Source organism: Parasteatoda tepidariorum, chromosome 4 (assembly GCF_982258835.1).
Source record: "Parasteatoda tepidariorum strain Cologne lab strain chromosome 4, Ptep-v5.0, whole genome shotgun sequence".
Lineage (NCBI taxonomy): Eukaryota > Metazoa > Arthropoda > Arachnida > Araneae > Theridiidae > Parasteatoda > Parasteatoda tepidariorum.
In genome coordinates, this window is record NC_141758.1 from 38,699,473 (window position 1) to 38,712,040 (window position 12,568).

Below are 12,568 nucleotides of genomic sequence, written 5' to 3' on the forward strand. Positions count from 1 at the left end.
ATGACGTCACTTCCACCTACTATACCGCGGCTATTACTACTTTCGCAATTTCAAAAACTGCACATTGTTAAAAATTTTTAAGCGAACCAAAGTATCATTGAATTTCATAATTATCTTATCAGTGCTAATAGGAAGTTTTTTATCGTGCAAATTGAACGTTCTTAAACTTAATCAGATTAATAGAAACTTAATCACATTAGTAGTGCTTGCCCTTAATATATATTTAGAGAATCCTTATCAAGATGGAAGTTAAAGAGAATATATAATATTTATTTCATCAGGGCGCATGCATATGTTGTTTGAAGTGAGGATCCATTCACTTTGAAGTAGGGTAGGTGGTTGTCTTACGTTTACCGGAACTATAACCTAATTTTTATCGCTTAAGATGCAAAAACATAACTTCGGAAAAAATTTTCAAAATTGATTTTATTATAAATTTTCGAATCCCTGCACTCCTAACTTTTTAAAAGTACTTTAACTTTTGTTTGTACTCTAATTATTTACAAAGATATAGCAATTTTTGTGCACGATGATAACTATGGATAGACTAATTTTAAATTTTCAATGCATTTATCTGAAAATCATATTCCTTAACTTTTTACTCTACCTTAAGCACTATTTCTCATGTTGTATTTAAAATAATTGTTTGCAATTTTGCCTTGATGTTTATGATTATAGGATACATGTTTTAAACTACAGACTAAGAGAAAAAATCCTAATTTTATATGCGGAAATTTTTAAAAGTTAGCTTTTTTAATTATATTGATTCCTAATTCAATTGCATACAGAAGAGTCAATACATTATGACCACCCTCCATCTATAACAATGGGCTCACCCAGGTTTTCATGGTTTCTCCCCACGATCAATGTTTTCATGAGGCACATTGGGACCCATAATCCTCATAGAACAATCCCTGACGTCTGTAAGCTACTTGAACATAGTTGCAGACCAGTTTCCCCCATTCATGACAACAGTTTTTCCTGCGGGGGATGTTGTTTACCAACAGGATAATGCACCATGTCATAACGATCGAATCGTCGAGGAACATTTCAGTGACTTTCAAGTCATGTCTTGGCCCCCAAATTCACCTGACCTTAATCCAATAGAGCATTTGTGGTCCTACTTGGAAAACCAAATTCGTGCTGCCACGCTACCCCCTCACAATGTGAGGGAATTGCAGGACCAGCTGGTGAACGCTTGGTACCAGATACCTCAGACAACCTATCAGCACCTTGTGGAATCAATGCCACTGCGGGTGTTAGCAGTTTTGAGGGCTAAATGTGGTCCTGCATGTTATTAGCAGGGTGGTCATAATGTAATGGCTCTTCGGTGTATATGTCGTGACTATTTAAGGGATAATTTAAATATATCCAATAGATAAAATTTATATGAAACAAAACCCAAGTTCGGTCAGATAAGGATTGAAGCAATGTGTCTAAGAAACTAGAGAAGACAATCAATAACCATTAAATTAAAAAAATACAATTTTATTTAATAAGATATTAGCTATTATTAATAACACGAATCTAGTATATTTACCAGGAGGTATTAAAAATGAGGTGAGGCAATGAGGAGGAGGCCTAGAAAATTGACAAGAGAAAAACAATATTTAAAACATATTCTCACCATCTTCTGCGGGGGGGGGGGCGGGGGTGCTGTCTTCCTTCTCGCCTTTTTGGTCAACAGTTAGTAGTCGCCTTCCATTCGTCTTCCCTCTTTTTTTCTCTTCCTCGTCCTCAGGAAACCTCGGTCCCCTTTCCATTGGTTGTTGTCCTTCTCCAACGAGGGTGCTAGCTAGATCCCCACCCGCAGATTATTGGCTAAGAAACCTAAAAGAAATCAAGACCGACAGGGTCCCGATTGCCCCTGCCGCCCGACTACCTGGCGACTGCTCAGGCCTCCCTCCTTTACAATAAATCTTCTTCTAATTGCCTATGTCACTACTACAGTATATGCACTTGCTTTTAAGATAATAGTTCAAAACATAATTCATAACCTTCTGAATAAAAACCTCAAAAGACTTTTTGTTTAAAGTAATAGAAATTTTTTTACAGTGTTTAGCGTATATGCAAAAAATGCCTTATTTTCTACCAAAAAGGGACCATTTAAAAAATAATAGTATAAATAGTTTTTTGCTTTTAAGAGTTTTTACGCATGATAAACGAACTAGTTTTTTTTTTTAATTTTCTTATTAATATTTCAAAAAAAGTTGTCGAAACTAGGAAACTTAAACGACACTTCAATTTGAAGGAAAATTTTCGCTCATAAAACCCAATCGTAAAGTGTTAAGATGTAACAATCGAAAAATCAAAAAAAAAATTTAATTTTTTTAAATTGTGATCGCTTTATTGCGAACACTGGTTGCTCATTGTTGAAATGCTTTTTTTATGCCTCAACATTTCAAATCATGGGTTGCGAAAACTGTCTCAATTGATGTTTGTCGTCGGATTGGTTTTCAAATAATGCCTATGTAAGTGTTTCAAGACGTCACAAAATACGTTTCCTTCTTCTATATTCTTATTTATATTAAAATCACTGTCAAGACTGTATTTATAAGTTAGTAATAAAAGGGATATAAAAATACTTTAAATTATTATTATGTAAATACATTAAAAATGCTTGCTGGTAAAAAATAATAAGAAAAAAAAGAGTTCTAAAAAATTATCAAACAGCAGCGGTCACCATAGCAACGCATGTAATGACGACGCATGCGCACTGTTTACTATTACTCTTGAACACAGTTGAAAAGTGTGATGACATCCAAATAAAATGCACAAGCCATAAAAGCCAAAGTAAGACCCCTTTTGCCAATGGGTGATTAAAAAACCGATCTGTGTGCTTTTTAGAATCACCTAAAAAGGTAAAAAAAATGAAATAATTACAATAATATCTCAAATAATATCCCTTAAATTAAATAAAAATGCTTTTCTTTTATGAATAATAGCTGATATTTTTATTTCAGCCAACTTATTGAAATACTAGTAGATATGAATGGAATGGAAACAACAACATACACATATAGCCCTAAATTTGAGGTAAAAATAAACATTTTACTTTTTGTGATGTTTCAATTTAAGGGGAAACATCTTACAATTAATTTTCCTGCATAAAACGTGTTCTTTCTTGATAAATAGTTTGCCGCCAAAATTATTAAATTACTATAAAAACAGCTATTTCCTAGATAATTTGAATGCAATTTCTGAAAACAATTAATTTAAAACATTCAACGTAAATAATTTAGGTAATTAAATGTACTCATTGATGTAAAAGTAGACATAAATGAAATGGAAACAACAAGGTAAACATATAGCCCTAAATTTCAGGTAAAATTAAATAATATACTTTTTGCTCAATTTTAATTTTAGGGGCTTCACTTACAAACCAAGGCTTGCCTCTGGTGTAAATCTTACAAATAATTATCTTGTAATAAATTTGTTCTTTCTTTATAAACAATTTTTCATAAAAATTATTAATTGCGATAAAAACAGTAATATCTTAGCTGATTTAAATGTAATTTTAAAAAAAAGTTAATGTAAAACATTAAAATCAGATTATTCATGTAAATAAATTTACCTATTGGTGTAAGAGAAAACATGAATGGAGTAGAAACAACCTAAACATACACCGAAGAGACAATACATTATGACCACCCTCCATCTATAACAATGGGCTCGCCCAGGTTTTCATGGTTTCTCGACCAGGAACAATGTTTTCATGAGGCACGTTAGGACCCATAATCCTCATAGAACAATCCCTGACGTCTGTAAGCTACTTGAACATAGTTGCAGACCAGGTTCACCCATTCATGGCAACAGTTTTTCCTGCGGGGGATGGTGTTTACCAACAGGATAATGCACAATGTCATAAGGGTCGAACCGTCATGGATTGGTTCGAGGAACACTCCAGTGACTTTCAAGTCATGTCTTGGCCTCCAAATTCACCTGCCCTTAATCCAATAGAGCATTTGTGGTCCTAGTTGGAAAACCAAATTCATGCTGCCACGCTACCCCCTCGCAATGTGAGGGAATTGCAGTACCAGTTGGTGAGCGATTGGTACCAGATACCTCAGACTACCTATCAGCACCTTGTGGAATCAATGCCACGGCGGATGGTAGCAGTTTTGAAGGCTAAAGGTGGTCCTATATGTAATTAGGAGGGTGGTCATAAATTAATGGCTCCTCGGTGTATATCCTTCAAATTTAAGTAAAAATAAATATTTTATTTTTCGTTCTATTTAAATTTCCGGGGGGACATCTTACAATTAAATATTTTGCAATTATTACCTAACAATAATTTTATCCTTTTTTGATATTAAACAGTTTGGCTCTAAAGTTAATTAATTACGATAATACAGCTATTTTTCAGATTATTTGAATGCCATTTTTGATAGAAATTTATAAAGAAATAAACTCACATAATTTAAGTAAATAAATATGCCGATTCAAAGGGGTTCAATAGAAAGTTCTAAACAGGCAAGCGTCTTCAGCGACGTTCGTGCAGGCCATTGGTTTCTATGCAATATTTAATCCCTTAGATACGCCTTACCTCTTTTAAACACCATTAATACAGTAGAGAACCAATTATTCGGAACGATCGGGACCATCGCTATTCCGGATAACTGATTTTTCCGGTTTTCTGGATCGCTACAAAAAGCCGTTTTTTTTATTATTGAACCCAACTAAAAAAAAAAAAATATTTGGAAATAATCTTGAAAAAACGAAGTAATACACTAATGATTATTTCCAAAATGATGGTAAAGTGTTTCAAAAAAGAAAGAAAAATCCTAAAATCTTATGAGGAAAAAAAAAATTTTCTTTTAAAAAATGGCAGGAAAATTTATCGAATTTTGTTCCGGTTTTTTGGTTTACTGATTTCCGGATAACGGGTTCTGTACTGTATTTGCCTTTGCTAATACTCCAACGATTTTTACGTCAATGCAACATGTTAATTCAGAAAAAAAAATTAAATTAAGAGTAATATTAAGTTTTAAATGTTTGACTTGCTATTAAGATGTGTTTTAGATTTTGCTTCTTTGAAAATGTGCTGTGATAAAAATACTGCCGAGAGTAAAACTTTTCAAGCATATCACACAATCTTTATAATGTATTTATTGACTTTATATTCCTTATTATGTTGAATGGTTATAGTTATTTCTTCATTTCGAATAAAATTTACTTTATATGTTATATATATTTATTAAATTGAACTTAATATTATGTTAAATACTACATTAAATTTTTTTACGAATCAACTGATTTGTAAATTTTAATATTGCAGTTAATTTTACTTGAATTTATGCGTATGATTCATAACTTAATTGCTGGATAAAGGAAATAGAGAAAAAAATGAGATGAATGCAAATGAAATTTGCACCGAAACCATTATTTTTTAATGTCGTCATTCAATGGTTGTGAATTAGGTTTTTTTTCGGTTCTAAAAGATTACCACGTGTTATAAGCAGTAAATTTATAAAGCCAGCTGAATATCGGTTCTTCGTACGGGGTGCATAAAGAAAGTAATCAATAAATCAGAACTGAACAACGCTACGAAATCTTATTAACTTATTATACGAAGTATTAAGCTGATTGCTTAGACCGACGCAATTAATAAAGCTAAAATAATGTAAATTTTTATTTCATTTTTTATCTATAGTTATCATTCTTGGTGGTGTTTTGATATTAAATTAAGTGAAACACGATTTCTGTTGTTTATCCCATCAGAATTTTTTTTCTACGGCAGTCACTGAACATATGTTCCTCATTTGAGAAGATAAGTGTTGCTCATTTAACATTAACCAGTGGGCAACTGTAAACCTAAGTCACGGAGCAACATTACTCACGCCACATGCCACAGTTACCCGTTAATAGGATAGGCCACAATCACACATCACACAATAGAGAACAACACACAGAGAAAAACATCCGTGCCCTGATCGGGATTTGAACCCACAACCATTGGCTTCACAGTCAGTCACGTAGACAGCTCAGCCAATTGGCCAGCATCCCATCAGAAGAAACATTAGCTTTACCAGGAATCATTTGGCCTTATGGTATTGCTAGAGGCCACGATAGTCAGTATTAGAATTTTCTCCAGTACCTATCCATTTCGAGGGGGCAAAAGATACGTATTTCCATAGTAATAGTATTAAAACTTCTCAGCATTTGTGCAATTTTAAGAAGTCCTAAATACTTGTCCTAAATACAATCTGATGCTTTTATCAGAGGTAGCAACCTGGAACCAAAATTTAAAAAAAAATAGATTTCTGATAAGACAAGGATTACAGAGCATGATCGGTGGTGTAAAAAATTTCTTTAAATTCTAATTCATTAAAAGATTAATACCCTGTCTGCGTTCCCACTAGAAAAAATATTTTCTAAAACTACGGAAAATCCGTTATAGAATTCTATTCAAACTGCACCAATTACTATTGTACCAGTAGTACGTACTCATCTGCGTAGCATCATCTGTTTCACGTGATTTATTATGGTTCCCCCCTAAGCGATAAAGCACCTTTTCCCTATTAAAGTTGCTTTCTATTGCATAGCTTATAATTAATACACATTACAAAACTTAATTAATCATTGGTCTCAAAAACAATATGGGGATTTCTTATGGTTCCCTAAAACAAATAAACATCTTTTTTCATTAACTTAGCTTAACAATTCTTTTTGTTCAAAAAAAAAATAAAGAAAATAAAGAAAAGTAAAAAATAAAAAAAAATGTTGTCATAAGTCTAACTCTTTAGCGAATTTTCTCTCGCGCCTGTCTGAGCAAAAAGTCTCTTTAGCTTTTTAGTACAGAAGTTACATTTTACTTCAGTTAATACATATTATAACAGCATCAGCATCAATGACAGCATGCCGATTTTTCTGTTTCTTCTTAAAGAATCAGTACCTTTACTTCTTATTTTTGTATTTTAAGATGTAGCTTATTTTTTTAGTTGTAAAACTCATCTATTACCTAAATAAATTAAGCATAATTAGCGTCATTAATAGTAAGGTAATTTTTTACGTTTAACCTGAACGAATTAGTATCACTTTTTATTAGTTTTACCTTCCAATACTTAATTTTTTTTTTAATTTCAAGTACCATTTATTTTAAAGTATTTACCTTTTAAGCACTTTGTAAAAGAATTACTATAAACAAAATAAACTCGTCATATCGGAAAACTTTAGGAATACTAATTCGGTAACGTAGTTCACACATGCTACCACGTTTCTCTGTTCTGTTGTGCTTTGAGTTTATCTGACATAGAGAATAAAAAATAACTAAACATTAAAGCACACGTAGTTAACTGTTTTCTTTATAAAGTGAGACATAAGATAACTAATCAGATAGCTATAAGCTAACATTAGTGATCAAAGCTTAACCCCGTCCCGCCTCTCGTCAAGGGGCATCCGGGGAACACTGTAGACTCAAAGTACGTGCACGTGATTACTCTGTAAGAAAGAAGAGGATTCACAATGGTAGGCTTGGTGACTATCCATCACAATACTTCGGACTGATGGGTAAGAGAGGTAAAAGCAACTCCAGAGAAAACCCTGACGTAGGCTGGGCACCACGCGCGCAGAGCAGCAACCTCACCAAGATCCAAAGATTCCCTCCCCCCCCCAACCAGCAGGCTGCAAGGAATTTAGTGAAACCTTAAAATTAACAAAACTAGTCACTCAGTAAACAAAATTTAGGAGTTTGAGAGTTCAGACATAACAGGCGAGGCTTCAAATATAGAACAATAAAAATTTTGAATAAAGGTTGCAAACATAGTGATGGTGAAAAGTGCTGCGTTATGCACAAAGCAGAGAAAACAGATACAATTTCAAATAGAAGAGTTACAGCATGGCAGCCGTTAAGAAACTTCTACAAACAAGGAGAAGTTCAAAACATGAACAGTTGGAAAATTTGACAAAATTTTTAACACTCAGTTAATCGAAAATCATTTCTAAAGAACGCAAATAGAGCATTTGCAAAAAGTTACAAGATGGCAAGAAAAAGAAGAAAAAACTTTAAATAAAATTAAAATACTAAGAGCACACAGAGAATTGTTAACAGCGAGACACAATTAGTATGTATCATTAAATGTAGAGTTCGTTAATTATAAAGCACACATTTGTTAAACAAAAAATCCGTTGAATTATATCCTTTATATGGTAAGAGCGAAATTTAGTGTGATGAGTTAGAGAATGTTATTTGCAAGAGTTCCAAAGACCAGCCATGGGACCCAGCTAACGTCGTCTAGTCATATTATCATGTTATCTTGTGAGGAATATATATATATATATATATATATATATATATATATATATATATATATATATATATATATATATATATATATATATATATATATATATATATATATATATATATATATATATATATATATATATATATATATATATATATATGTATGTATGTATATATGTATATATATATATATATATATATATATATATACACTACCGTTTCTGACTTAAAAATACAATTTATCAAACATAATCATAAACAAATATCTCAAAACTCTGCTTTCTTTTAAAACTGTTCATTATTTTTTCATTTTGTATCTAATTTGTAGTTGAAAACGAAATGAACGAAAGCGCATGTAAGTACCTATTCTAAAACAAGTGTAATTTATTTGAAATTTTTTATTAATTCTTAGTTTATAAACAATATACTTTTCATCTTCTTTTATGGGGTTAAAGTTATGTTCATGTACATGACAAATTTTAAATATTGATATAATAGCCTTATTTAGCCAAAATAACTGGTATATATTAAAAACAAAAATTAATTTTTTTATACCATTTATTACTGAAATATTGGTCAAAAACGAGAAATAAGTGTGGAAACACGTTCAGTTATTATTTCACTTCATGCAGAAGGCTATTCAAGTCGACAAATTGCCTTTAAAACTAATGTTTCTCAGACCACTGTTGTCAGAACTTTGCAAAGGCAGAAAGAAACTGGCCAAAATAAGAGCCGCCAGCGATCAGGTAGACCTAGAATAATGTCCAAACGCGAGGTTAAGTTTATCCTCATTTAAAGTAAGTGGCAGCGGACTCGAACAGCACTAGATATCCGTAAGGAATTGAATGTTACTCGGCAGAATATTGTATCAGTATCTACTGTACAACATCGACTTCGTGACTATGGTTTAAAAGGTTGTGTAGCTGCTAGAAAACCTCTTTTGAAAAAACAAAATAAAGTAAAACGACTAAAATGGGCTAAAAAATATGTTACCTGGTCTTTAGAACAGTGGTCAACGGTTTCGTTTACGGACGAATCAAAATTTGAAATGTTTGGAAGCAAACGAGGGTAGTATGTTCAACGTATGACAAGTCAATGTTTACTACCAACTGTGAAGCATGGTGGAGGCTCAGTCATGATTTGGGGATGTTTTGCCGGTGATAAAGTTGGAGATCTTGTAAGAATAGAGGGTATTATGGATAAAAAATATTATCACAGAATATTGCAGCATTACGCTTTTCCATGTGGACAGAGAATCGTTGGTCAGGGATTTGTTTTTCAGCAAGATAATGATCCAAAACTTTCATCGAAATTGTGTAGACATTGCATCAAAAGAAAAGAAAAAAGTACTGAAATACATGGATTGGCCCTCTCAATCCCCTGATATTAATCCTATTGAGCTATTGTGGGGTGAACTCGATAGAAATGTTACAAAAATGAGATGTACCAATCAAAACAAGATTTGGGAATATATACTTAGTTGCTGGAATCAGATATCATCTAGAACATTACAAAAACTAATAGAAAGAATGCCAAAAATATGTGCTGCTATGGTAAAGGCTAAAGGAGGATATTTCGAAGAATCCAAGATTGGACGAAATTCATAAGTTATGCATAAAATTATAGTTCTTACCATATAAGCGTACCTACATTTCTCAAAATAAAGTTAATTTAATGTAATTTTCAGTTTAAAAGAAGTCATTTTTAGTTGTTATTTGTCTATTTTTAAAAATTCAAGAGTGAGTCTAAACTTTTGACCGGTAGTGTATATATATATATATATATATATATATATATATATATATATATATATATATATATATATATATATATATATATATATATATATATATATATATATATATATATATATATATATATATATATATATATATATATATATATATATATATATATATATATATATATATATATATATATATATATATTTACACATATACTTTAAATGTCACTGATGTAATATATTCGAAATAGTCCTGCTACGATCATACTTTTTCAATGTTTATTTCATATGCAAATTGAGTAAGATATGTTGAGTTCAATTTAACATTAAAAATTCAGGCTATAATATAGGATACAGATACTTTTATTTTAGAATATAGAGATTTTCAGCTACATTGGTGGCTACGTTGGAATGTGGCTTGGAATCTCACTGGTTGCTGTATTCGATTTCTTAGAGACAGTCCTACTTATCATCGGCTATCCTTTCAAGAGTTATAAGAAAGCAAAAGAAAGAAACAGGAGGATAGAGGACATCAAAATGCTTAGAAGGGATTTGTAAAAACAATTAATGCCTTTTTTAGACATTAAAATCTGTTTTCAGTATTGTATATTTTGAAGTTAAAAATTATCTGTGCAATATATTATGTATATTGTAGCTAATATGAATTCTATAAATATATGTATTTTGGGTGTTTTGCATAAACAAAAAGTAACCTTATATGGGAAGTGATGTGTATTTTATACTACGCTGTTGTTTTATCTGCTTATTGTTGGGAACTTTATGTGTCAGTTTAGTCACATTGTCGAAAGATGAGATACATAGGAAGATTTAAAATTCGGGAAGCAGCTCGTAAATCGAAGAAATAACTCAGGGGCTCTACTATAAGCTACCGGGAATGGAATTGAATATAACAGGGAAAGTTTAGTTCTATGAACGTTCAATAACGTACAATGAACACTCGCTTGGAATCAGATTTTTCCACGGTAACTGGTTCTGGGGGTGTGACTAAACTTAAATCAATCACATAATTTTCTTTGGACTTTCTTTATCTTGTGTGTTCCTTATGTGTGGCAACGTTAGCACACTTAAAACGAAATTAGCTTATGCTATTTATATAATATTTTTTATTATTTATCACTTTTTTTTCATAAGACTAAAAAAAAAAGAATTCCTTGCGAACATGGAATGAAACCATTTTTTCATAAGAAATATTACTGATATATTGTTTAACAAGTTTTATTATCTTTTTATAATTATTTTTAAGAAAATACAACTTTAATACGCATAACAACTTCAATACGCATACAAAATAACGCATGTACTTTAATGACGCAAAATGCAAAATTTTGTACCTGAGTACTGCTTGTGGATAGACCACTACGTAAACTTGCTTTTAAATCGTAACTGATTAGCAGCAAAAAATTGAATTTTCTCGGACATATCGATCTTTTAAAAATTAATTGAATTTCCGGAAGGTTCACTAGTTTTCTTTTTAATTTCTACCAATATGACTTAAGTGACTACTTTACATTGTGCTTTGTTTTATTTGGTTTATTGAAGTGATTGCTATCTTACTGTTTGTTAAATAAATATATTCGCATAAAGTTGCATTTATTTATAGATTTGAGTAAACGAAATTTCTCGTGATTTCTAAAATTATCTTACGTATAAAATATTTATGAAACTCTAGTTTAAGCATCTACTTTCACAATTTTGGTTCGAACCCCGGCTCAGACACCGGATTTTCGGGATGCAGAAAATCCTCAGCGGCCATGTTGTATGATTATGCGGCATGTAAAAGATCCTTAGAGTGCCTTATTGGCTCTTGGCATTTCCGGCAAAATTAAATTCCTAGTGCACTTTAGCATCCTAATAGAGTCTCGGTGCTACCATCTAGTGCGGCAGAAACTAGACGTCCAAATTAACATGGCCAACGGAATCTCACCCATTGTGGTGGTCCTGAAAGAGCTGATACCACTTCTGGAGAACGCACTAGGTCTGCTCATCGGCAAGACCGATTGTGCAGCTCATTGGAAATAAAAAAAAACTTTCACAATTCTCATATTATATATTTCTTAATGGAAGAATGAGAATAAAAATTTTCAAAATTGGTAAAAGAAGAAATAAAATTTATATCACAAATATTTTTCGAAACTTTTTTAGTCCATTTATTTTTCCCGTTATTATTATTCGCATCTCTTATTGCAAATAAATTGTTTCTTTATCATACATCCCTGTAAAAAAAATTAATTCTATTTAATGTGCTGCCATTTGTACCTTGTACAAAGAAGCATCATTCAGAATAAAGTGAAAATACTGTTGAATTAAAAGTTCTTAATCAGAGAATTTTAAAAACAAATGATTGGGACTTTAAGAAGAGGTGTTGACCAAAGAATATATATCCCTTAACATAGAAATAGTAACAATTATCATATATTGAGGTCGATAAGTAGGTACATTATTTACATCACACTAGAGCTGCACAATGGGCTATTGGCGACGGTCTGGGAAACATCCATGAGGATGATCCGAAGACATGCCATCGCAATTTTGATCCTCAGCAGAGGGGAGGGCTCCCC

The 12,568-nt window shown here is 31.7% G+C and overlaps 1 protein-coding gene across 1 annotated transcript; it reads left to right on the top strand.

Moving 5' to 3' along the window:
• The first annotated feature begins 2,969 nt into the window (after window positions 1–2,969).
• Window positions 2,970–11,138, top strand: LOC147810902 (FMRFamide-activated amiloride-sensitive sodium channel-like). The gene is made up of 2 exons (XM_087160365.1): window positions 2,970–3,036; window positions 10,362–11,138. Exons 1-2 carry the CDS (start codon window positions 2,989–2,991, stop codon window positions 10,545–10,547), a joined length of 234 nt encoding a protein of 77 aa, XP_087016491.1. The 5' UTR covers window positions 2,970–2,988; the 3' UTR covers window positions 10,548–11,138.
• Window positions 11,139–12,568: the final 1,430 nt, after the last annotated feature.

Bases quoted from the DNA above. Each gene is read 5' to 3' on its own strand.
- LOC147810902 (XM_087160365.1), top strand. From the start codon at position 2,989: ATGAATGGAATGGAAACAACAACATACACATATAGCCCTAAATTTGAG. The intron at 3,037-10,361 runs GTAAAAATAAAC...CTTTTATTTTAG, and splicing joins CATATAGCCCTAAATTTGAG to AATATAGAGATTTTCAGCTA.